The sequence below is a fragment of the Antechinus flavipes genome, chromosome 2 (genome assembly GCF_016432865.1).
Source record: "Antechinus flavipes isolate AdamAnt ecotype Samford, QLD, Australia chromosome 2, AdamAnt_v2, whole genome shotgun sequence".
NCBI lineage: Eukaryota > Metazoa > Chordata > Mammalia > Dasyuromorphia > Dasyuridae > Antechinus > Antechinus flavipes.
In genome coordinates this window covers 581,884,081-581,911,361 of record NC_067399.1, presented here as the reverse complement: position 1 = coordinate 581,911,361, position 27,281 = coordinate 581,884,081, and the positions used below count along the sequence as shown (strand labels likewise).

The 27,281-nt window shown below is 38.3% G+C and overlaps 1 protein-coding gene across 1 annotated transcript in view; it reads left to right on the top strand.

The window, feature by feature from the left end:
- Window positions 1–27,281, top strand: part of LOC127546919 (SH3 and PX domain-containing protein 2A-like) — a 137,878-nt gene that overhangs the window by 60,747 nt on the left and 49,850 nt on the right. Inside the window, exon 4 of the mRNA XM_051973812.1 lies at window positions 23,630–23,706. Coding sequence (XP_051829772.1) covers window positions 23,630–23,706 — 77 coding nt within the window. The remainder of the gene's footprint in view (window positions 1–23,629; window positions 23,707–27,281) is intronic.

Sequence of the window (27,281 nt, the reverse complement as noted above, 5' to 3'; positions counted from 1 at the left end):
ATCTTATTGGGTGAAAATTTAGAGACTGATTCTTTGAGTCTTCAAACTCCCATAATTAAGGCTAAGCTAAGATAGGAATTAGAGACCTTCTGTGTATATAATATATAATATTTTTTTAAAATCTCAGATTTCATTAGCTCAGATTGCATAATATTATTCCCATTCTAAGACCTTGGATCAGGAGATCTAGCTCTAGTGCTTCCTCTGTCTCTATGTAATTGGCTGGGTGATCTTGGGCAAGTAAATCCCCCCATGGATCACCTTTTCTTTCTTATCAAATGAGGAGATTCCTTTCAACTGTTAACATTGTGTGAGTTTTTGAGCTAGAGCTAGGAACAGGCAGAGTCTGCTTGTGTGCTAAGTGATTCTGGGAAGCTCCTTGGCCTCCCTCAAAAATGTCTCTCCCACTTACTTACTGAAGCCCCAGAGCCCTTCAATTATCCATTTAAAACCTCTCATTCCACAGGGAGAGATAAGTAAATGTTCACATTTAGTTGTCAGCAACTAAGGGTAGATGCCTGTCCTAAGAACAGGTTTGGAAAGCCCTGGATGTCTGAGTGGGGGAGAGGGAGGACATGGGGGGAAGCTGAAGATTTCTGTACTTTACAATTTTGCTGCCTTCTCTGGCCCTAAAAATAAGACAGAGTCAGTCCTCCATCCCAGAGATGAAGCTGTGATTGATTTCAGCCTCTCTCCCTCCTCTTCCTCGGGTCTCTCAAGCTCTTTGGATGTATGGAAGAGGATCTGTGGTCTCCCTAATCCAAGGCCCTGATGTATGTATGGAATGAGAAGAGATTAGGAAGTCAGGAGTAGTAATGCTGTCCCAGATCCCAGCCTCCCTCGCTTTCCACACCCTGTGAGGTGGTTTGTGGATCATGTCTAGGACCTGTACTGTCTCCTAATATATAGAAAAGTGACAATTTTCCCAGCTTCTCTTCTCCCTTTCTAGAGGGCCCTGATCGGGTTCAAGGCTGCCATCTCAGAGTGATGGGCAAAGTTGTCAGTGAACAGATGTAGCCTTTTAGCTTTTCTCTCCCTGGGAGCAAGGTCTGAGTTGGCACTGAAGGTTAATCTGGGGCCCTACAAATCAACCCAAACTGAAGCATCATTCATGGAGGGCATGGCTAGCTTTTGGCAGTAACAGATTAATCCCATGTTCGGAAAACAGCCCATTTCAGATTCTTCCCCACTTCACTGCCCCAGGAATAGTGAGGGGTTTAGTTTCTCTTGAAAATGCAGAAGGATGCCAAAATGGATTGGCACTTGCAGTCAGCAGCAGCCCAAAGCATCTGTCAGCTTCAAGGTCATGTCTGTTCATTTGAATGGTGTATTCAGGGGGTGAAGAAGGCTTCTCTGGTTAGGATGGAGTCAGAGAGGACTAAAACATCTCGGATGTCTCTGGCCCTAGTGGAGAGAAGGGAGAGTTGGGGAGCCACAGAGCAGCCTCAGGATTTGTATGAGAGAAAGAACTCAGTCAAGCACACAAAGAGACCAAGAAGGGAGTGGGGTGGATCTTGGCAAGAATTTCTGAAGACTTCAGAAAGAGTCACTTAGGGAAGTGATAGTCTCTAATTGTTAACTGGGAGCAAAAGATAAAGTAGGGAGGGTGCTGTCGTGGGCAGTACAGATTCCAAATGGAAGAGTAATCCTAATTTTAAAAAGTAGCTGGCATTTATATAGCACTTTAAGGTTCGTAAAGAGCTTTACACATCTCATTTGATCCCGACAACCGTAAGTAGATATAATCATTATACCATATTATACCAAGGCACACAGAGGTTAAATGTCTCAGCCTGTGGTCCCAAAGCGTGGAAGCGTCTGAGGCAAGATGGATATTATACAGTCCTAAATACATCAAGCCCCAAAACAAAAGAGTCCTCTAAACAATATTTCCAACTACTCAAAAGAGTTTAATGTACTAATCCCCACAGAAAAGCCAAATGGATGAAGTGTCTACTGTCCAAACTTTAGCATGAAGCTGAACGGATAGCTCATTGAGCTGCATCCTCAGTACCCTTAATTTTGGGCAGACTTGGAGTAGGGAATAAACTGGACTTAGAATTGAGTTTAGTAGGAGGAAGAAGGGAGGGGTATGGATTGGATCTGGGAAGTTGTATGTAAAAAATGCCATAACAGACATCATCTAAGGCAGCTAGCTAGGTAGTCCCGGAGTTAGGAAGCTCTGGGTTCAGCCCTGCCTGATACTTAATAGCTGTGTGACTCAGGACAAAATAACTATTATCTGCCTCTGTTTCCTTATTTGTAAAATGGGGATAATTATAGTACTTTGCTTTCCAGGTTGTTGTGAGGGTTAAACGAGATAATATTTATAAAGTGCTTATCAGAGTGCCTGGCACATAGTAGTCCCTTAATAAATGCTTGTTCTTTCCCTCCTTCCCCAGAAAAAGACGTTGGATTGAATGAGAGGGACAACAAACCTGCATCTTGTGCTGTATCCCCCTTGCATAGGGTTAATTTCCAGGCAGGACAACACTCACACTACTCATCTAGGGAGAATGTGAATGGAAATTAACCCTTTAGAATTTTACAAGTTCGTAAAATTTATTTCTGGAAAGGACCTCAGCAATCTAACTGCTATATCTGAAGGAACCTGGAGCACAATAAGAAGGTGATTTACCCAAAGCCTCTGAGTTTGGATTTGAAGCCAGATTCTTTCACTCCAGAGCCAATACTTCTACTAAGAACACACCATACTCCTTTTTATCCATAGACTTGCAGGCCATAAACTTTTAATATATTGAAATCTTTTTGTAATATTGTCAGGGCTTTGGACTGGCACAGTGCATAAGGGGATAGACTTGGGCATCAGGAAGACCCAAGTGTAAATCCTGCTTCAGACACTTAATAGTTTGGGTTCTCTGTCTCAACCTCAAGTTCCTCCTCTGTAAAATGAGGGAGTTTTACTTGAAGAACTACAATGTTTCTTACATCTCTAAATCTTTGATTCTTTGATGATTCAAAGACTTCTTTAAAGTCTAAACTATCAGGCTTTTCTGGGAGGGAGGTTGTATTCTTAGCTTCTTAATAACTGAGGGAGGCGAGCATAAACATTGGTGGGCCCTCTCAAGCCTGAGAGGTGTAGAGAATAGATGGGACAATGAGCTGTCCTGTGCGGACCAGCCTAGCCAAGCCCAGAGAATCAACCCATCTGAGGTGGTAGATTATTATTGTTATTTTTCAAGCCACAATACTACATGGAGACTGTCTCTTAATATGGGGCAGGGACTTCATCTGTTTTAATTCAGGGAGTGTCTACTCTGATGAAATCACCGGTCCTTGAAGTACAAGAAAGAATATCAACATCTGTGTAATTAGAAACAAGCTCTATTATAATTGGGTCATACTATACTTTGTATAGTGATTCTGAATTCTGGTAGGGCCTCTTTTAACAAAAACACAGATGTGTGGGAACAAGAGAAGTAAAGAGATGATGTAGCCAGGCCCTCTGAACATTCGTTACACACACAGTCTCATACAAACACACATCAAGCTGACCTTCAGCCTTCTCCTCAATCCCTCCTGATTTTGGACGGTGGTGATAGAGAAAAGGTGGATAAGCAGCCTCGTGTGGAAGAAGTGATTGTATCTGGCTTCTTCCTCCATGTGGATCCTGGCAGCAGGGCTACTAGCAAATCCCTTGCCTTTTTCTTGTCTATGAGAGTTGTGAGACTAGTCGAAGGGTACTTTTAGTTATTCTGTGTAAAACTGCTTTCATAACACGTTTGCATGAGAAAGATAAGGAAGGAAAACAAAGTTGAAAGGGGCAAATGACCCAGTAACATGGTTGGCAGAGGAACTCTCTCTTAAAAAAGTCATGGGATTTTGTTCAGACTGAAGGTAAAATTATATAGCTCATTGCATCTTTTTTTCTTTTTTTAAATCTGAAATAGGAGAAAAAAATCAAGTAATTATGTAGAAAAAGGGAGTTTAAAGGCTTATTTTCTTCTCAAGAAAGGGTCTAGTTAGCTAGATAAGTTGGAATTGATTAGTAATATGAAGATCTGTCAATAATGTATTTACTATCACCAAGATATTTTGAGGAGACATCCTGTTTCCCAAATCTAAGGCTCAACAAGCAAACTGTGTCCTGAGCTTGACATAACAATAATCCTTTGCATCTTCTGGATCTGATGGTCCCTGAGCTTGGGTAAGCACCAAGAAGACAAGCCCTACTATAAATAAATTTATCACTAGACAACCTGGCCTGACTGTTGCTGTTGTGTCTCACTATTATTGCTGCATTATACTGTGTGATTCTTTTTCTAACCACAAATATATAAATTAAGTTTCAATCCCACTAGGGGCAGGACCTCAGGGTGTGTTATCTAATCTGCCTCCTCCCTTACTTTGAAATTAAACTTCTGCTTGAGATTTCTGATTCCTCTCTCTACTCTGCTGTTTGGCTCTGGCCATCTACAGGTTAGAAACTGGTTCAGTCTGCTTGACATAAAATAATTAAAATCTCACACAAACACACACACTCTCACACTCTCTGTCTGGATCTGTCTCTGTCTCTGTCTCTCTGTCTCTCCCTGTTTCTGTTTCTCTCTTATGTCTTATTGGTAGGTGGTAGTCAAGGCCTGATGAGAGACCCATCATCCTTCCAGTTACCCAGGCTTATGAACTCATCACTGATTCTTCAATCCCCCATCTAATCATTTGCTTAATTTTATCTCTTTGTCTTCCACACATCTGATATCTATCCGTCTCCTGCTCTCCATCCTACTGCCCTGTTTCAACCTTTCATCACCTCTTGCCTAGAGTGTTGCTCTGTGTTCCTAACTGGACTCCCAGCTTCCACTCTCTTTCCTCTACAAAGCCTCCTCCACCTGCTGCCAGAATGATATTCTTAAAGCAGAAATATAACTAGCTCATTCCCCTGCTCCAGAAAATCCAAATACCTGTAAGATAAAACACAGAGAGAGCCTCTGGCATTTGTAATGCCCTACACAATTTGGCTCCAGCCTAACCTTTCCAGGCTTTTTTGCGTGTTATTTCTTTTCACACACTCTATATTCAAGTAAAGCTCACTTGCTTTCTGTTATCCAAATTTGGCATTCTGACTTACCACCGAGGGAGCCTTTGCCAAGGCTATCCTACCAAGAATGTACTTCCTCTTTTCTTTCTCTCTGTATCCCTTCAAGTCTTAGCTTATTTTCTGATTTCTTTGAAGAATCTTATGGAAGTTCTTAGTTAGTGAATATTTCCTGTTTCTTCTCTTATCATTTATATGTTTATCTCTTCACATTTTATATTCCTTCAGTAATGTGCCTTAAGATAGGGGCTGTTATTTTTGTTTCATTTTATTTTATTTTTGTATTATCAGTGCCTGTTATAATGACCTGACATAGTTGACTTAAGAAATTTTTGATTGGATTTCATTATATCAAGTTTACACTTTGTGAGAAAACTTTGCATTTGTTCTAAAAGTGGAATAGGAGAAATATGATTGGATTATTTTGTGATTAATTGCAGATAATAGAACTTCTTCCTAGGTGTGTATTTTCTTTAAACCTTGTTCTTGCCTTCTTTGTAGAAATAGAGGCTAATTGATAATTATGCAAAGGTTTTTTTAAACAGAGACATATAGTTGATTATATCTGGATTATGTTATAGTTTTCTTTCCTTATTCATAACTAGGAATACTTGATTGTTTGGCTTACAATAGAACTAGGGATAACCACTCTAATTACAAGGCATAGAGTTCTATAGAGTCAGGAGCAAGAACCAGTTAGAAGTTAGCTTGAAAAACTCAGATCTCTTAAGTGACTAAATTTCATAGACATCATTTCTGTGACCCAGACATGTCATTGCATTGACTCAGCAGGGTAGCATTATTTTGGGCTTTGGAATAGGGTGGAGGGAGGGCAAAGATTACAAGGGAAAGGAAATTCCATGTTTTTCTCTTAGCAATATGTTCATATTTCAGAAATAAGATCATAACTTAATTTTTAGGATCAATGAAGGTCTCAAAAAATACTGCATTTGCTTCACTTATTTAATTCCAAATTTTAGCATGATAAGAGTAATGGCTAAGTTCTGTTGATCAAAACATGAGTGTATCAGCCTTGAGCCAAATTAGGACAGAGGCTACTCTGTTTCTATGTTGGACCAGAGGTTCCATTTGAGAATAGGATATCCTCATTGTACCCAGGATAGGACTGTGCTCAAAGTCTCCTGGAAGGGGACGCTATGAATAATAAAAGTCTTAAAGGATTCCCCTTGGAAAGTGCGATTCACTCAGTGGGAAACATTATACTTTTGGTGTTTTTTCATTTATATTATTGGAATAATAATGTGCATGTTTTCCTGGTTCTGCTTTCTTTGCTCTGCATCAGTCTATATAATTCTGCATGTGCCTCATATTTCTTAGGGTTCAGTAGTATCACAACATCACATTACATTTACATGCTTCAATTTTTGTTTTTACCTTTATTGGGTAACTTAGCACTTGTGGGAATGTGGGTCTGTCTCTGCCCAGACCACTCCTGTGGGTCCCGAGATAGGTCCTGGGAATGAGGAAGGATATTATGGGAAACTATGGTTATATAAAATTCAATTAAAAACTTGTTTTTTTTATTTAAGTCTATAGACAGAATTACAGGTGAAGGCGGAAATACTATAAGGCAGGAGTCCTTTTTATTGCTCTTGAATTTTTTTTAATAATAGAAACAGTAGGCATTGCCTCATTAAGTCTTCTTATCATTGGTTCATTCATTTCCTTTTCCTAAGATTGCTTTACCCCCAGCCTATTTCCTTTGGACAGTGTTCAGTGAAAGACTAGTATTGTTTCCCAACTCCATGTCCCCACTCTAGTGCTCAAGGCATGCTAGTGAAAAGTTCTGTCCATGTCTAAGACCCTGACCTTGACCTTTGCCCCAAATAAATTGGGGAGAGGAAGCTATTTTCTTTCCCTGCCATGGACTGGAAAAAAGGGGATCATAGAGAAAATTCAATGAACATATAAATAGAGATGTCATCTATAAATAACATAGCCACAAAATATTCCATCAGCAGAAATGCCTGCCCAGAGTGCCCAGAGGTGACCCACTTCCTGAGTAAGATAATTGGTTATCATTCTCTGGCTAACAGACTTTTTTTTAAATGGGGGTTCTTGGAACCTCCAAGAAAATTTAAAGAAATCCTCTCTCTTCCTGGCTTTCAAAAATGCTAGATTCTTTCCCTTCTTTTCTCCCCAAAACTTTCTGCCACATCCCTGAAATTCTGCTTTCAGGAATTCATTTCTATATGGTTAGAAAGCCGCTTCAGGCCTTCTCTTTCTATTCATTCATTCAACAAACATTTATTGAATACTTAACATTTACAGAGCACTACTAGGTAATGGAGTGACATATACACTTTATTTAAGGCAATATCAGTTCCCATAGAACTTTCAGTTTGGAAAAGTGTGGATGAATACGGATAGCTATAATATACATTACATGATATTAATGAATATTAATGTTGTTTTGTTTATGGGGACTTCAATAAGTTTTGAGCCTCAAGGCAAGGCAAGCATTGATAAAGCAATGTACCCGGCAGCTGGGCTAAGTGCTGGGGAATACAAGTATAAGTAAAAAGAAAGATAGTCCATATCCTCAAAGAGCTTAAATTCCACTGAAGGAAGATAACATAGAAAAGGAAGCTGCAAAAGGAATTCCTGGGAAGAACTCACGGATGGAAGAAAAGACCTTGGAGGAATGTGCTGAGAGAAGTTTCAGGATTAAGAGGGCAGCTGGGGCAGAGTGGTTAAATCCTGAAAATCAACAACAGGGCCCACTAACCATAACATCATCTAGCCCTTATTTCTCCAACTTATCTCACTTCACCTGTTTACTTCAGTATCCTCATTTTGTAAAATGAGCTGGAGAAGGAAATGGAAAGCACTCCAATATCTCTCTTTGCCAAAAAAATCCCAAATGGGGTCATGAAGACACAACCGAAATGACTGAACAGCAACAAAATCCATAAGAAATGTCTTGAGAGATTTTGTTAAATGTTTTATTAAAATCTAGGTAAATTCTTTATATAGCAATTCTTCAATCTCTAAGTCCCCTATTTCTTTCTAGTCTCCTATTTCTTTTTTGTTTTTTTAATGTCTGGACCAAGTTCAGTGCCTAGAGCACAGTTTGTGCTTAATAGATACTTGATAGTTGATTGATTGATTCTGTCAGAAAAGGAAATTGGGTCAGTCTGGCATGACCTGTTCTTCATGTTGGCTTCTTAGGATCTGAGATGCCTTTCTTAGATAATCCCTCATCATCCTTTTAATCATAACTTCTAGAATTTTTTTTCAGGTATTTCAGTCTCACTGGTCTGTAGTTTGCAGACTATCCTCTTCACCTTTAAAAAAAATTGGGAAGGGGGCAATCATATTTCTCACTCCTGCCATTATTTCTCTCGTTTTCCATAATTCTGTTTGAGGCATTTGGGGTTGAGCTGACCAGAGTCACATGACAATTAAGTGTCTGAGGCCAGATACAAGGTTGATGCTCTTTCTCCTATACCACTAGCTGCTTATGCCTTTTTAAAAAATAAGTGACTGACCATTGGCATTTTGCCTATTCTTTTCTTTTTTTATCAGTAGTGTTTTATTTTTCCTAATAAATGTAAAGATAGTTTTCAACATTCATGTAAAATTTTTTTGTTTCATTTTTTTTCTCTCTCTCCCTTAACTTCCCCTCCTCCCCCCATCCCCAAGACAGCAAGCAATCTGAGATAGGTTATACTATATACAAGCCTTTTAAACACATTTCCATATTTGTCATATTGTAGAAGAGAACTCAGACCAAAAGAGAAACAAATCATGAGAAATAAAAAGCAAATAAAAAATTCAGTAATAGTAACAGCAAGATTATATGATGATCAATAATGATAGACATAGCAATGTAGTGATCCAAGACAATTCCAATAGACTTGGGATGGAAAGTGCCATCTGCATCCAGAGAGAGAACTATGGAGACTGAATATGGATTGAAGCATAGGATTTTCTTTTTTTTTTTTTTTTTTTTTCCTTTTTCATGGTTTTTTCCCCCTTTTGGCCTATTCTTTTAATATTTTCAGATATAGGTCATCTGGGCTGAGTAATCAAAGTTCCTTAAGGGCTCCTCATAGATGTTCCCTTATCACCTCTTTACATACTTTAGGTTTAAATTTTTTATTAGTCATTTTTGTTGTGTTCTGTTCTGCCCAAAGAGTGTTCTCCTTGGTCAAGAAAACAGAAGGAAAGCAATTCTAGATTCTCTCTACTTTCACTCATTACTATCCTATTTTCTCTCAGTGAGTGCTGCTTTCTTTTTTGATTCTCTTTTCCTCAATGTAGCTAACAAAACAAACAAAACTCAAAAGATCCTCATTTTGGGTTATCCTTAGCTATTCTCTAACCTCAAATTACGCTGAGCTTTAGGGGTGCTAACACTGATCTTGTAGTACCAAGCTAGGATTTTGTATTCATCTCCCATTTCTCTTTTCATGTGACCATTTGAATGAGGAAAGAGTAGAAGCAGGACAAGCAGTGAGGAGGCCCTTAGTGAGCAGAGAAGGATAGTGGCAATAGGGATATTAGAGGAAATGTTGGGGAGATGGAAATGATAGGAGGAATAAGACAGGTCAAAGATAATCCCAATATTATGACTCTGTAGACCCTGAGTGTCAGTCATAAATAAAAATAATGAAGTCAGAAAGTAAAGGGGGAGAAAGCTTGATTTTGGATGCAGGTTGGGTGTGAGGTTCCAATATTCATCCAGAGCCATGTATAGGCAGTTGGAGATGTGGGTCAGACTTCAGAATATAGAAAAAAAGATAGGGCTGGTCCTATAGATTTGAGTTTTTTGGTGTCAAAATGGTAATTAAAGCCTTGGGAGTACATGAGATTGCCATAGGAGAGAGATAGAGATAGAAGAGAAGGCCAGAAATGTGCTCATTGAGAGGACAGATACTGAAGCTAAAGCTTAAATACTTTGGCCACATAATGAAATGATAGGATTCATTGGAAAAGACTTTGATGTTGGGAAAAATTGAAGGCAAAAGGAGAAGGGAACAACAGAAGATAAGATGTATAGATAGTGTCATGGAAGCAATGAATATGAGCTTGGACAGACTGGGAAATAGTGAGGGATAGAAAGGCCTTGGCGTGCTGTGATCCAGGAGGTCATGAAGAATCAGAAGCAAATAAATAAGAAAAATTTAAAGAACAAATCCCAAGAGAAATTTGCTGCAAGCGACAATCCTCATCAACCCCTTACTTTGAATTTACTAGACTTCTGCTAATTAAATCGAGAATAGAGCACTGAGAAAATGCCAGTTTTAATTGGGGGGAGGAAAGAGGAGATAGGAGAACAGTTTAGAGTCTAGGTCACTGGAAAGGAAGAGGAAGAAGTGATGGATGAGAGAACAAAAAGAATATCCTGAGTCTCTTGGAGAAGGAGAAAAGATTAAGAGGATGGAATAAATCAGAATGATATGAGTACACTAAAGAAAAAGAGTTACTGAATTTAAGAGTTGAAAGGGACCTTAGAAGCTATTAAATCCAACCTATACAGGAAAGAAAGCCTTATGAAATATATAATTGATCACCCAAACTCTGCAAGAAGATAAAACTGTTTATTGCACTTTGGCCCAACTCTTAGGAAATTTTTCTTGATGAATCCAGTCTGAGGTCATATGTCCTTTCTAAACTGCCACATGATATTGTTGACTCATGCTAAACTTGTAGTCCACTAACACCCCCAACTCTTTTTTTTTTTTCAGAACTACAATCCATTATATATGTGAATTTGATTTTTTTGCATTTAAGTTAATTTTTTTAATTTTTTTTGCTTCATTTTAGCTTTTTAAATTGATCCCAAAACTCCTTTTAGATCCAGACTCTGTTATCCAGGGTATTAACTCTCTCATCCATCCCTAATGTCATCTACATATTTGATGAACATGGGGCTAATCTCAGCTCTCCATATATACTATCTTGGTCATCTCTTGTATCCCTCTACTACTTGAATCCAACAAGGTTTGAATTCATCCACTTATATTGTCATTTGATTCATATCTATTAACAAGGATAATATAAGATGCTTCATCAAAAAATTATTGAAATGTTTTTGTTGTTTAGTCTTTTTTTTTTTTTTTTGAGTTGTGTCTTTGAGACTCTATTTGGAGTTTTTTTTTTTTTTTAATTTGGAGTTTTCTTGACAGAAATACTGCAGTGATTTGCCATTTTCTTCTCTGACTCATTTTACAGATGGGGAAATTAAGGCAAATTTGGTTAAGTGATTTGCCTAGAGTCAGAGATATTAAGGGTTTGAAGCTGTTTAAACTTGGAAAAATGAGTCTTCCTGACTCCAGGCCCAGCACTCTATAGTCATAGCATTCTCCTTGTCTACTTGCTTAGGAATCTTGTCCAAAAAAGGAAATCAGGTTAGTTAGGGATGACCTCTCATCGATGCCAGCCAAGTTGACTCTTCCTAATCACCATTTCCTTTTCTAGGTATTGCCAACCATCTCTTTAATCATCTATTCAGAATTTTCTCAGGAACTGAAGTTAAGTTCACTGGCCTATAGTTTGCAGATCATGTTCTTTTTCTTTTTTTAAAGGCGATCCATCTCATTTCATTCACATCTTTGCTTCAGGCTCTTTTCCCAGTGCCTGAATAAACAACCTTGGAGAAATGCTGTAGGCTGGAGAGAGAGAGAAAGAGAGACAAGACCTCCCTTCTAGCCAGTGCAGCCAAGTTAACAGCAGCTTTTCCAGCTTGAAGGCTTTGGCTTGTGCTGCTCCAAAAAACCTTTCTATGCCCAAAGGGTCATAGATTTACATGTTGAGAAGGGATCAGAGATGATCCCTGTCCAGCTCTTTCATTTTATAGATGAGGAAATTGACTAAGATTTGCCCAATTTTAGTGCTCCTCTGCATTTCTGAACCTGAGTCAGGAACAGTTACCCAGCCTCGGGTTCTGGTTCTGATTGGGAGTCTGGAGCATGTGAGATTCCGACCACTTAATCTTTCTTCTTTTACATATTTCCCATTTTTCATATTGTGTGTGTATGTGTATTTAGTAGACACACGTGTACTTGTTTTCTCCCCCTTTGTATGGTGAGCTTGAGGACAGGAACTCTCTTCTGCCTCTTTTTGTATGTCTAACACTTAGCATTATGCCTGACACATAGTAGGTGCTTAAAAATATTTATTGACTAATGAACCTTTGGCAAGTACTTCTCTCAGTCACAATTTCTTCATGTGGTTTGATGATCTCTGGTTCTCTAGAGGGGCTTTATTATATTGCCATTTTAGCTCCCTGGAGGCCTTCTCCTGCTGATGATTCTGAGCCTTCCCCCCTTTTTTTGAGCTCGTGACCCACTTATAAGTGCCCCCATCCTCTTTTCTGAAAGGAGTTTCTCTTTTGGAGGAGGAGGAGGCATTGAAAACCTCTAGTCTTGAATGAAGGCTTTGATTCTCAGGCTTCTAGAGCCAAGGGGCCTGGGCGCCGGCCACACGGGGTTGTATGTAGCAAGGTCTGTTTGTGTCCTTAGGAGGGTCACTTAGTCAATCATATTCTCCTGGCCCCACTCTGTCTGCAGCCCCAGGCTGGGGGATGGATTGGGGTGAGCCACTCCACATCGAGGGGCTAGGTAGGAATGAACGGGGGCTGCTCTTCATTGGTACTCACAGTGGTCAGTTTTAGAAAAGTGTCCTCAGGCCAGTCTATCCGTATATTTCTCTCTGTGTCTTTTCCTTTGGTGAGAGGTGAGATTTGCAAATCCCACGGACTTTTTTGCCCTGCCCGTTCATCATTAGCTATACAGGACCTTCTGCAGCTACTCTTTCCATGAGAGAGAGCTTTAGAGAAGGGACTTCAGGAGTCCTTTTGCACGTGGAAAGGCACTGTCCTGGTGCTGCTCCTAACTCACTCGGCGACTCTCGGGGTCCCATTTCCTCCTTTGCAGACCTTTAAAGAAACACTCGTTGCTGTTATAGTTATAAGCTAGACCCGTTCTGTCCCTATTACCTTGTGTATCCCTTTGGCTATCACGGGCTGTCATCCATGGTAGTTCTTTATGCTTCTCTGGTTCATTAAATGTTTTGGGGGAAGCTGTAACAGAGTCGTAGGGCAGTGGAAAAGAACATTAGCTCCAGAATCAGGGGTTGTTGTTGTTCAGTCATAACTGACTCTTTGTGATCTCATTTGCGGTTTTCTTGGCAAAAATATTGGAGGGTTTGACGTGTCCTGCTTTACTTCATTTACAGAGGAGGAAACAGAGGCAAACAGGGCAACATATCTGAGCCAAATTTGAACTTAAGACGTTGTCTTCTTGATTTCAGACCTGATGCTCTCTCCGCTTTGCCACCTTGTTACCCCTAGAATCAGGGGACCTGAATTCAAATCCCACTTCTGCTCAGGTTTACTTCCTGCATGATTTTAGACAAGACACTTAACTTCCCTTTACCTCAGTTTTCTCATCTGTAAATTATGGGAGCTTGATGTTAATGACCACTGAGGTCTCTTTTAACTTTAAATATTAATGAGCCAGATACTTTCTAGGTTCTCACTAATAGGCTATGCCATTTCTATCAAATAGTTCATCTATATATTACAGTTAAGATCTAAACATGGCTAAGTTTGACTGTACTTTCCAACATAAGCATGAATTATTGGCAAAATCATGAACTTTGTTTTTGTTTATACTTTTGGTTAATGTTTTGAATAACAGCCTCCCTTAACTGTGGTTATTAGTGAATGAAAGTATGTTTGCCTACACAAGGAAGCTTGTATTTTACAAGTCTCACCCGAGAATGCTACCAGATATTTTTTTGCTAACAACATGAATTCTGCTACAAGGCCTTAAATAATTAGGTTTGGAAATGGAAATATAAACTAAATCATAATTACTAAAATAGCCAAGAGTTCTCTTTTGTGGTTATTAGTCAGCCTTTGGTTTTTAACTATAACCAGTAATGGAGTCTGCAAATTGGTGAGCTTGACTTCAATTCCTGGCAAAATTCTAGAATGTATTATTAAAAGGACATTTAGTGAACATGATCACAAAGCCAGCATGGCTTCATCAAGGACTGGTCATGCTAGACTAACCTCATTTCCTTTTGTGATAGCATTAGGTTAGACTTACGTAGAAAAGGGGAATAGTGTAGATATAACTTATCTTTGATTGTAATGAAGCATTTGTCAAAGTCTGATTCATTCTTGTGGAAAAGATGGAGAGACATGGGCTAAAGGGTAATCCTAGTTCTTCCTGGATCTTCTTGCCTGCAAAATAGCTTTTAAGCTATTTCTTTTTAAAAAATTTTGTTTTTCATTGCCAGCCTTACCTATTTAGTTGCTTTAGCAATACCAACAACATTTTCAGGAGCATTCAACTCTTAAAGTGTTCTTTCTCCATTATCTTTTCTTCTGTTTTCCATTCAGAGCTTTGACCAAGTTAGGGTTTTAAATATACATCCAAACCAGCCCCTCTTTTCTTCCTGATTGGATTTTTTTTTCCTTGTAAAATTTTTATCAGATGAATTTGGAACTGGTTGAATTATCTGACCCACAACGTCACCATTAATGGGGTGGTATAAGGGGATCTCTAGTGGTGATCTCCAGGGATCTGTGTTTGGTATTGTGGTATTTAGCATCATTCTCTGCACATCTTGCAGGCTTTGCAAACTGCCTGGTTGCCATGTGTGTTTGCTGAATTGGAGCTCATGTGCTGGGGCTTCCTTGGAAGAGGTTTTGCTTATATATATGATGGGTTTTTCTCTTTTCTCATTGATTCTGAACTTGCTGGTTCTAGCTACTGCTTATGAAAAGGTCTCAAATAGAATTTAATTTAGAGGAAAGGGAAGGGAACATTTATTGAATGTCTACTATGTGCCAGGAACTGTGCTGAAATTCAAAACAATCCTGGGAGGTAGGTACAATTAGTATCCTCTTTTTATAGTTGAGGAAATTGAGGCAGACATTCAGTGATTCACCCAGGGTCATATACCTAGTAAAAATTCTGGGGCTGGATTTCAATTCTTCCTAACTCTAAATCCAGGCATTTTGCTCCATCTACTGCACCACCTAGTTGCTTTCAATTTAGCAGCCACTTTGCACCCCTTCATAGTTATTCTCTCTTCTTTGCACTGAAGAGACATCCTGTTGCTGTGATTCTGTATTTTCTGGTGAAAAGCAAGGCTAGGGAAGGAAGGGGAAGTGAATAAGCTTTTTCTCCACAGACCACCTTGGGGACCTATGAGCCTCAAATTAAGAAACCCCAATCCAGTCCAATCAAGTTCATTTTACAAATGAGGACCGAGGCCCCAGGTTAAATGACTCAATCCAAGGTTACATGAGAAATAGTAATAGAATTAAGATTTGAACTCGAGTCCTTTTATTTCCAATCTAGTGTTTGTAGGCTTTTTGTTCCTGGTAGATCCTTGGGATATTTGGTACATGGGATTTCTAGTGAGTCCCACTCATAGTACTAATTTTTTTTAGTGCTATGGTTGAGAGGAAAGGTATGACTGCTTAGCTCTCTCTCTCCTACCCATTCCCTCTAGTAGAAAGCATTCCAGCTGTGATTATGCTTATCAGCAGCAGATCCCTGGTGTCCTACTCTGGCCATAGGATGTACTTTAACAGATGGTTCCCCACCCCCTTCTTCCTTTTCCCTTTATCATAAGGAACCAGCTATTCTCTCACCTCCCATTGACCCACCCTTTGGAAATCAGTATTTTTTTCCAGAACAGGTAGAGGCAGTCTGGGCTTCCCACCCACACTGTCAGAAAATCTCTCTGGGCTCCTGAAGATATGGTGAAGCATCCTTTGCTTATGGGTCATACTAAAAGGAAGTGAACACTTGTCACTGAAGGGTTAGAAGATTCCTCCATTCATTGATTTAGTGAGTACCTCCTGTGAACCAGTATTGCAGACAGAGACAATAGTGAAATAGTTGCTGTCTTCTGGGGGATTGCACTCTGCTGTTAATTGGATTAGAATAAGGATTCTTAAAGTTTTTGGGTCCTGGACCTCTCGGGGAGTCTGGAGAAGCCTATGGATCTCTTTTTAGAACACTGTTTTTAAATACATAAAATCAACTACAAAGGAAACAAATTTTGTTGAAATAGTTATTAAAGTAATAATTAAAAAAAAAGTTAATGGACTCCAATTTAAGAATATTTGGATTACGTAAACAACCTGTTGGAACCTATAATGTCAGTTCCTCATTGCCTAAAGAATAAAAAGCAAACTTTCTTAGTCTGGAATTCTAGGACCTCCACAAACTGACCCCCAGTCTACTTCTCTGACTTCTCATCTTGCACTACTTTCTTTACATGAGCATTCCACTTCAATCAAAACTTGTTTATTTTTCATTTGAGGACTAATTGGTCCTTTTGCCCATGGTAAGCTCTATTCTACTTAAATTTTAGCCATTTTTTTTTATTATTATTATCTGCAGTCATTGAAAACCCAGCCATCTTTCAAGGCTGAGCTCAAATGCCGTCTCCTCTGTGAGGCTGTCTCTGATTTTTCCTAATCAAAAGTACTGCCTTCTTCACTAGGGACTTTGAATCTTTTTTATATCACGCCTACCTGTTCTTACAGTATTTGTCTTTTATCTACTAAGCTAGGAACTGAACGAAGCCTTTGAAGGCAAGGCTCATTATTTATTTATTGGTAGCACTGTGATGCCAACTAAAAGGAGCAGGATAGAACTGTGACAGACTGTTAGGAGATATTGGGGGGTAAGCAGGACCTTTGAACATCCTTCAAATAATTTATATTTCCTCCTGGAAAAGGCAGTGACCCTGTTTGTTGAATTTTGAAGAGGATTCTCAATAGAAGGAGGATTAATAGATAGGAGGGAAATTGCTAACTATCCATCCATCAGGGAGGCAAAAAGGAAGTATGACAGTGACTAAAGCAAGTATTAACCTAAGGGATTGAGTTTATTTAATAATCTTGGAGGTCTTTGTTCTAGGATCTATAGGACTAACTTTTGAGTGCACTCAAACAAGGGCTAATCCGCTGGCATGTCCAAAGTACTTGGATTGATTATTTCTGTTTTCTTTCTTCTGGATCCTCCTTTTCACGTTCTCTCAGCTAGAGCCCATGTGTAACAACAACTCACATTTTTTGTAAGAATTTTCTTTACCACCACTCTGAGAGAGTGGGTAATGCAAGTGACCATTTCTTTTTAGTCCCTTCCTGTGATATCATTGATATCACTCACTGATAAAACTCCCTCTGTCAAGGTAGATCAATATATGGTCAGTTTGAGAGAGTTGGTTGGAGGCAGCAAGAGATTAAGACTTATCCAGAATACTCAGCCGGTTATGTGTCAGAGATGGTCCTTGAATCCAGGTCATCCTGATTTTGGTCATCAACCAGGTCATCTACCATCTTTAGGACCTCATACAGAGATTTCCGAAAGCCTGTTTTATCCCCATTTCACAAACAAGTAAATTGAAGCTCAGAGGGGCTGAGGAGTGATCCACACAGGAAGGAACTCCCTCTGGAACTTGAATGTTGCTTTTCAGACACTGAGTTCAGTGACATTTCTATGATATCCTCTGCCTTCTAAAAAGACTTTATACTCAATTTTAAATAGAGGATTATAGCTCCTGAGGGTGTTCACCTCTTCTTCAAAAATGATCTATATACCCTGAGGTCTTTTTCATCTTCTGTGTAGTCATCCTTCTTATATTTATCTGGTTTCTTGGGTCCAAGTTTGCACGGCATTAAGGAGACTGGCAGGAGCTGAGCCCTCCCCATCCTGGACCTCAGCAAAAGGCTGGGGAGGTTAAGACATTGAGGGTTTTGCTCCTTTTATGGGTTACTCCTCCTTCCTTCTCTTTAGTCTTTAATATGGTCACTGGTTTGGCTCTCAACCTGTGGTTTGGATGTAGGACAAAGAAGCCGAGAGTATACCATTGCTTAAAAGACCTTGCTTTCTCTTCTCTGGCCAAAGTCACCAGAATCTACAAGAAAAAAAAAAGTTTTCTCTTATTGGTATTACAACTGAGAAAAAAAATTAATTCAGTTCAACAAATGTTTATTAAGCACTGAGATTTTGTGTCATTAAAGCTAAAATAAAATGGGAAATGGCATTTCAGTGCATCTATATAAATCAAAAGATTTAATCCAAAATCGTTACCAGGGAAGTCTGAGATACCAATTAAGGGACTTCTAATGGTCACTTTGAGAGAGGTAGAGAAGTTGTTATTTCTCTTAGGAACTAACATTGGCTTAGGAGGGCTCAAGCAGGATATAGACTCTCACCTCCTCCTGGAAACCTTTGTCAATTAGTCTGATGACTTATGGAAACACCAATTTCTCTTCTTTGAATTCCTGCAGCCTCATGGTATGGCTCCTAATTGTTCCCCAAATTTTTTTTTCACATTCATTAGTCTTGTTTCTCTAAGCATAATCTTGAACTCCATGAAAACAAGACTGTCATCTTTTTCTTTCTAAGTCCCTGAGTTTGCATGGCTTCCTAAATTCAGAGATCTGCTACATCCAAACCTTGCCTTCCTTCCTCTGCCTACAATATTTTGTCATATGACCTATACCTATTTGAGTTCTTTCTTCTTCTTACTCTAGCTACAATATACCCCAGCCCATGAGAGTACCATTTTTATAAGGTTCTTTTGCAAAGGAAAAGAGATAATACAACCTCAGTAATAATATATGATTATGCTATATAAAGCATATTATTGGAGGCAGGTAGGTGATACAGTGAAGAGAGTAATGGATCTGGAGTCAGGATAACCCAAGTTCGAATCCAGCCTCAGATATTTACATAATGGCTTTCTGCCTCAGTTTGTTCATTTGTAAATGAGGATAATAATAATAATAATAATAATAATAATAATAACAACAACACCTTCCTCCTTAGATTGTAGTGAGGATCAAATGAGATAATCTTGTAAAACATTTAGCACTGTGCCTGATGCATAATATGCAAGTAATATATGATTATTCCCTTCTTATTAGTACTGGGGAAAGGTGATGGACTGGTTGATGAGAGAAGGGGATAACAGAGAGACAGCTTACGTGGTACATTGGTACTCACCTAGATTACTAAGAAACTAATGTATGTTCATCACTAAAAGAACAAGCCTAATCTTTTATTTTATACTTGTATACTTTTATATAAGTACTTGAAGACTCAGATATAACTTTTCTGACTCCAATTTCAGTGCCATTTCCACTGCCTACTAAGGAGAGTAACCTATACAGGGTTCTATTTATCTTCACTGTGTAGTCTTCCTTATTATAGTTTCTTCTGGCTTCTTGAGTCCAAGTTTATATGGCATCGAGGAGACAATTTCTCCCCAAAGTCTTCTTCAAATTAAACATTACTACTTCCTTCAATCCATCCTCATCTAAGATGATTTAAGGCCCTCCTCTGGAGTTTCTCCTTCTTAAAGAAAATGTCTTTAATGTTCTTTTTTTTAACTATGGTGCCAAGAATTGATTTAGGTGAGGTCTATATGAAAGTGTGTATAGTTTTGTTTTTGTTGTTTAGTCATTTTGGGTTAGATCTGACTTTTTGTGACCCCATTTGGGGTCTTCTTGGCAAAGATACAGGAATAATTTGCCATTTCCTTCTCCAGCATTTTATAGGTAAGAAAACTGAGATAAAAAGATTAAGTGACTTGTCCAGGGTCACATAACAAGTGGGTGTTTGAAACTGAATTTGAACTTAGATTCTCCTGATTCAAGGCCAGGTGCTCTATTCACTTCTCCACCTAGCAGAGCAAATAAAGTGGTATTCTTATCATCTGAAAATTAAGAAAAATAAGAAAAAATAAGAAAATTAAGAATGTGTGGCACATGAGTCAAACCTAGAATTTTCAAAAGACAATCAGTATTGTGCCTTCTCAAAGTGGGGCAGGAAGGGAGGAAGGGAGAGGATCTGGAACTAAAGTTTTAAGAACAAATGTAAAAATTGTTTTATATGTAACTGAGAAAAATAAAAATAATAAAACCAAAAGATAACTAATTATTTCCCAAAGTGTTCTGGAAAGGAACAAATTAGAACAATAAGTCTTTGAGCAAATGACCCAGTACTTGTTAGGTTTGTCTTATCTCATCCCTCTATTCCAAATTTCACCCCCATCCTTCTCCACTTTTCTATAAGTAAAAGGCTTGTGATGATTCTTATTTTGTGTTGTTGTGAAATATGAATGTTCAGAATCTTCCAGTCTATTTATTTTCTATGACACTATCCAGATAGACACGAGTATTTCTGAGAATGAAGGTGACTCAGGGGATAATTTGAAGTCTCCCCTGTTCTCAGTAATGATTAGCTATTTCTATCAAAAAAGAAGGGAAAGAGTTTTAGTTCTTAGGCCTGTGCTAAGATACATGCCAAGGATTGTTTGTTGTTATTTTTTCCCCAAAGAATTATGCACAATTTCACACATGATGTATATCCAAGTACACACACACACTTAACACTTCTTATGAGAGAAGAACACAACAGACCAAAAAAGGAGAGGAAGATTGAAGGCAAGAAATCCCTAATCTGTGACATCTTTCTTGAGAAAAAGCCACTTCCAGTATCTTTAGAAATTGTATTGTATCACTTTTTACAAAATGGTAGAGATCATTTATCTTTTTAACAGCATTTGTGGCCTTTCTGAATATCTTTCTTCTGGCAGGGGATGTTGTCTTTTTGGAGATGAGAAAAAGAATAGATCTTCAATGAATAATTAATGGAGCTACCAATTAGTAAAATCATCAAGGCTTCCCTGAGAGCCCAGGTCCATTACTCTGTATTAGTTGCTGGGGGCATTGGTCCCTATCCTTTGGCAGCTCATTGTTTATATGTCAGCAAGACAAGAACCACAGGAAAGAACAGCAGAGTACAAAGCACAGCATACAAATACAGTTCCCATTCAGGGCTGAGCTGTGTCGTTGGGGATATTGTTGTTAGAACACTTTTAAGGGCTGGCAGACTTTTGCTGTGGAAAGGTAATATAGGCTTCATGGAAGAAGTTTATACTTGAGCTGGGCTTTGAGAGATGAATTTTATAAACAAACTACCAGGCAGGCAGCAGGCTGGTGATTAAATATACTTCACCTAGACTGTAGCTTAATTTATTGCTTCCCCACATATACACTCTTTGTTATAGGATGATGGGGGGCAGGGAGAGGGAATGAATTGAAGGAAGAGATCTGTGATTTTATCAGTGTAAGGAATTCTGGGTTAAGAAACTCCTATCAATTGAAGATCTCATTCTGGAACTTAGTCTTAGGAGAATCGTTATACATGAGAAAGAAAGAACTTGGGAGAGGTCTTCCTTACTCTGAGGCCATCAAAAAAATGACCACTGTGCCACATTGATCTCTGTAGCATCATTGATTATGTTTTTTGGTTTTTTTTTTTAAGTTTTTTATAATAGCTTTTTATTTTCAAAATACATGTAGAGACAGTTTTCATCATTCACCATTGCAAAACCTTGTGTTCCAAATTTTTCTCTCTCCCTTCTACCCTCTTCCCTAGATAGTAAGTAATCCAATATAGGTCAAACAAGTATCATTAAGTTTATTCTGGAATAAAATTTTAAGAAGAAATTTCTCTGAAGCTTGGGGAGTAAGCATTTCATGATTTCTTTCCTCATTCTCAATTAAAAAGCTGAAATATCCCCTTTCTCTGGAGTACAGCTTAGTTTTTTGTTCATTGAGTAAAGACTTGGCTAATCATCCTGATAGTTGCTCAGTTCAACAGGGGATACAAAGATGGATACGCCAAGGATAGCTTGTTTTCCTAGGAACATCCAGTCTGGTAGGGAAGGATAGGATGACTCTAAAAGAAATGGTGTAAGAAAAGGACAAGCAAAGTTTCAAAAAGATCTTGTCTAATGTTGAGATCCAATAAAGTACAATGAAAAGTGAAGGTTTGGGAGTGAAATGGCCTGAATTTAAATTCTGGTCTTACCACTAACCAACTCTGTATTCTTGGGCAAAGCAAGATTTAACTTGTAGGACTCATTCTCCTCCTTGGTTTAAAAAAAAAAAAAGTTTTGGGCTAGGTGACCTCTGGGGTCCCTTAAGCTCACAGATAATGAGATGGGATTCCAATGGAGCTTTTCTGGAGGTTTGGATAGGATCTTCACCAAGGAATACATTCCAAACAATGGCAAAAAATAAAGTATGGAAGCCAGAAAATGAATGCGTATGCTTATGGATTCAGGCTTTCTTTTTTTTTTCTGGAGCAAAAAGTACAGTTGAGGGGGGAAACGGAGTAGAAAGAGAGAGAGCAGCTGTGGAGACCAGAATGTTTGGGCCTTTGTTTTCAGTCATGATTTTTGGGAGATTGCTCACTGGAAATATTCTTTTTTTTTTAAATTTTATTTTATTTAATAATAACTTTATATTGACAGAACCCATGCCAGGGTAATTTTTTACAACATTATCCCTTGCACTCGCTTATGTTCCGATTTTTCCCCTCTCTCCCTCCACCCCCTCCCCCAGATGGCAAGCAGTCCTTTACATGTTGAATAGGTTACAGTATATCCTAGATACAATACATATTTGCAGAACCGAACAGTTTTCCTGTTGCACAGGGAGAATTCGATTCAGAAGGCAAAAATAACTCGGGAAGAAAATCAAAAATGCAAATAGTTCACATTTGTTTCCCAATGTTCCTTCTTTGGGTGTAGCTGTTTCTGTCCATCATTTATCCATTGAAACTCAGTTAGGTCTCTTTGTCAAAGAAATCCACTTCCATCAGAATACATCCTCATACAATATCGTTGTCGAAGTGTATAATGATCTCCTGGTTCTGCTCATCTCACTTAGCATCAGTTCATGTAGGTCTCTCCAAGCCTCTCTGTATTCATTCTGCTGGTCATTTCTTACAGAACAATAATATTCCATAACATTCATATACCACAATTTACCCAGCCATTCTCCAATTGATGGGCATCCATTCATTACACTGGAAATATTCTTAACATCTGTTTTTGTTGGGAGAAGCTGCCACTTTGACTATGGACAAAAACTCCTGCTAGGCTCAGAGGAACTAGATTAGGGCTAACAACATTTATGTATAGACTGGTACATTTTTACATGCATCTTTTAAGCATGGGTTACATCTTTAGAAGGCAAATGGCGGCAATATAAAATTGTTGTTTATTCTATTGCAGGGGTTCTTCACCTTTGTCTTTGTCATGGACCCCTTCTTGGACCAGTGTTTTTGAATGCTTAAAGTAAAATACATGGGGTTGCAGAAGAAACCAATTATATTGAAATACAGATTTCAAAATATTTTCTTTAATAGTTCTCAGGCCTTAAGTTAAGAATATTTGCTCTATGATAAGAACATTTGAGCATGGCTTTTCCATATATCATTCAGGCAGCCCAGAGACAGGAATCGACAGTGCTCATTAGACCCCAGAGTCTGAAGGCTATCAGGGCTAGATGCTACCTGACCTTTGGGAAGAGGCTTGACTTCTGTTTTGTCAACTCTGTGACAGTTGAGTAGAAAAAAAGTGTCAAGTAATGAGCTTGTCTGGAAGAACCAGGAAAGAAAGAAGGAGAAGATGAAAGGCAAAATATTCCTGGTATCCTGAGTGTGTTAGGAATATCTCATCTTCTCCTCACACTTTACTCTCTTTCAGGTAAGATCCTGTTCCGGAGGAGTCACATTCGAGATGTTGCTGTGAAGAGATTGAAGCCCATTGATGAATATTGCAGGGTGAGTGTGCATGTTGTTGTGACTCTGTGTATAGGGGGGAGTGGTGAATGTGCATGTGTATATTTACACAGGTGGTGTAAATGTCCCAGGATTATGGGTATAGTTCAGAAGATGCATCAGAAGTGCTTCCTCGTCAATTATAGAGAGAGTGTTGCATGAGATGAAAGATTGGGCTCAACAACCTCTAAAGAGATCTTCTTTTCTTAATCTAATCTCAAAGGCTGACCCCCAGGGAAGAAGGGCTGGCAAGTGAACCAATGCATGTCTGGGAGCTCAGCCTTGGCCCCTTTTAATACTATCACCCAATGCAGGCTGTCCTGTTTAAAATGGGCCCTATCTGAATCCCTGTGATGTTAGCAGTCACCTGTTGTTAAAAGAGCCAATCTGGCTATAGAAATTCCATGAGTATGCAACTTCACTGGAAACTTGAGAGAGAGAGAGAGAGAGTGTGTTCCCTATATCCTTTGGTGGCAGTTTGCACATTTCACAACTGTACAGCACTTCATTTAGACACATGATATAAATATTCTTTATCTGTGTATCAACACATAGTTAACCAAAGTCAGTACGTAACATCATTAGCAAGTTCACAAAATAGAGTCTAGTTTCTTATTCTCTTCAGAAGGACAATCATTTTGCTGTCTTATCTTTCTGGAACAGTAAATAGGGAGATGGGTTTGGAGTCAGGAAGCCCTCAATTCAAATCTGACCTCAGACACTTCACTAGCTATGTGACCAGATAAGTCATTTAATTTTTGTATTCTCAACTATTAAATGTGGATAGTAATAACATCTACCTCTCAGGGTTCTTGGAGAATCAAATGAGGTTAGAATTATAAAGCACTTAACATGGTGTCTGGCACATAGTAAGCACAATATAAAGGTTAGCTAAAGTCTAGTTTTAATAAAATCAAGGAATGCATGGCTCATTGTCCCATCTTAAGCTAATGAGGGGCCACGATGATGAGACCCTTCTTCCTAAAAGTTCTCTTTTTAAATTAAAAAGTTTTCACACAGACAAAATCAATGCAACCAAAAAGCTGGGATATAATTTTTTTTACAATCAGTGCTTCTGATACAACCATCATTTCTTAGCTGTGTGATCCTGGGCAAGTCACTTAACCCCAATTGCCTCAGCAATTAAATTTTTTTTTTTTTTAAAAACGGCTTTATTTCTAAAATATATGGAGAACTGAGTCAAATTTATAAAAATACAAGCCATTCCCCAATTGATAAATGGTCAAAGGATAAAACAATTTTTAAAATATATATAATTATAGCTTTTTATTTACAAAACATGCATGGGTAATTTTTCAACATTGACCCTTGCAAAATCTTCTGTTTCAACTTTTCCCTGCTTTCCCCTACCCCCTCCCCTAGATGGCTAGTAGTCTAATACATGTTAAATATGTTAAAGTATATGTTAAATAGATATGCATACATATAAACATGTATACCTATTTATATAGTTATATGTATACATATTTATAGAGTTATCTTGCACAAGAAAAATTGGATTTAGAAAGAAGATAAAAATAACCTGAAAAGGAAAACAAAAATTCAAACAGACAATAACAGAAGAATGGAAATACCATGTTGTGGTCCACACTCATTTCCCATAGTTCTTTCATTTGGTGTAGCTGGTTCTCTTCATTCCTGAACAATTGGAACTGAATAAGATGATTTTCAAACAAAGAAATTAAAGCTATATAAATTCATATGAAAAAGTGCTCTAAATCACTATTAATTAGAGAAATGCAAATTAAAGCAACTCTGAGTACCACTTCATACTTATCAGATTGGCTAAGATGACAGGAAAAGATAATGATAAATGTTGGAACAGATGTGGGAAAACTGCAAGACTAATGCATTGTTGTGGAATAGTGAATTGATCCAGCCATTCTGGAGATCAGTTTGGAAAGGGCTATAAAACTGTGCATACCCTTTGATCCAGTAGTGTCACTACTGGGTGTGTATCCCAACATACCTAAAAGAGAGAAAAAGACCCACATGTACAAAAATGTTTGTAGCAGCTCTTTTTTAGTGGCAAGGAATTTAAATTGAGGGGATGTCCATCAGTTGGGGAATGGCTGAGTAAGTTTTAATATAGGAATGTATTGGAATTTTATTATTCTCTAAGAAATGATGAGCAGGCTAATTTCAGAAAAGCCTGGAAAGATTTAAATGAACTGATGCTAAATAAAATGAACAGAACCAGAACATTGCACACAATAACAGCAAGATTATGTAGTAATCATCTATAATAAAATTAACTCTTCTCAGCAATAGTGATCCAAGACAATTACAATAGACTTTCTATAGAAAATGCCATCTGCATCAAAATAGAGAACTATAGAGACTGAATGTGAATTGAAGCATAGTATTTTTACCTTTTTTTTGTTTGTATGTTTTGTTTTCTTGCTTTTTCTGTCTCATGTGTTTTTCCCTTTTGGTTTGATTTTTCTTTCACAACATGACAAATATGAAAATATTTTTAAAGGGAGTATACATGTTTAACCTATATCAGATTGCTTGCTGCCTTGAGATGAGGATAGGTAAGGGAGGGAGGGAGAAAAAATTTGGAACCCAAAATCTTACAAAAATGAAGTTGACAACTATTTTTACATGTATTTTACATGTATTATATGTAAAAATAAAATACTATTGAGGGGAAAAAAAAAAGCTCTCTTAATGAGATCAGTTTCAGTTTTTTAAGTGGTACCAGCCAATTGAGCATAGATTGATGGCTGGTCTCACTGCTTTTATTTCTGTTTTCTTTTTCAAAGCATTTAAATGGGGAAACGTGGGGGTATGGAGATGAGGAGGACAGGACAGATTCAGGTAAAGATTTTTTTCATCTGGTATTTACAGGACCAAATCAGATTTCCTGATAATGGGTTAGCCTCAGGCATCTCTGAAACTCTCATCTCCTGTGCAGAGAAAGCTGATAGACATCTTATCTCCTGAAATCAGACTTTGAACATGAGTCCTGAATTGGTCTTGGAGTCTAAGGGGCATAACAGGGTTAGGTTGGGTAGAACCAGATCCTCTTAACCCAATTACCACAGATGGGAACTGTCCTGAATCTATACGGCAAACTCCAAAGCCATGAGGTTACTGCCATCTCCTGTAATGATTCCAAGAGCTGGGGGTTTACAGACGCTTCTAACCCTGATGAACTAGAAAGCTGATATTAGGTTGCCTGAGGTGCAGATTCTCAAAGAGTAGGGATTGTACTACCTACTAGAAGACTAATGGGGTGACATTTATGTTTTAAATTTTTTGCTGTGAGGAAAATGATGTCAAAGGAACAGAAGAGATTTGATCAGTCTCACAAAAAGGTCATGACAGAACAGAGACTATATAATTCAGTATTTATAACTCCTAAATCTGGTTGTGAGTCAAAAGTGTTGAAATGATCTCAAAAAAAAAAAATGAAGGCATGAGAAAGAGGAATGCACTGGGAGAAGAGGAAAGGGAGAGATAGAAAGAAGAAGATTTTCTTTCATCAAAGAGACATACAAGGAAGATCTTTTACAAGAGCCTAGTTCTTCATTTAGTGTGCGACCTAGGAG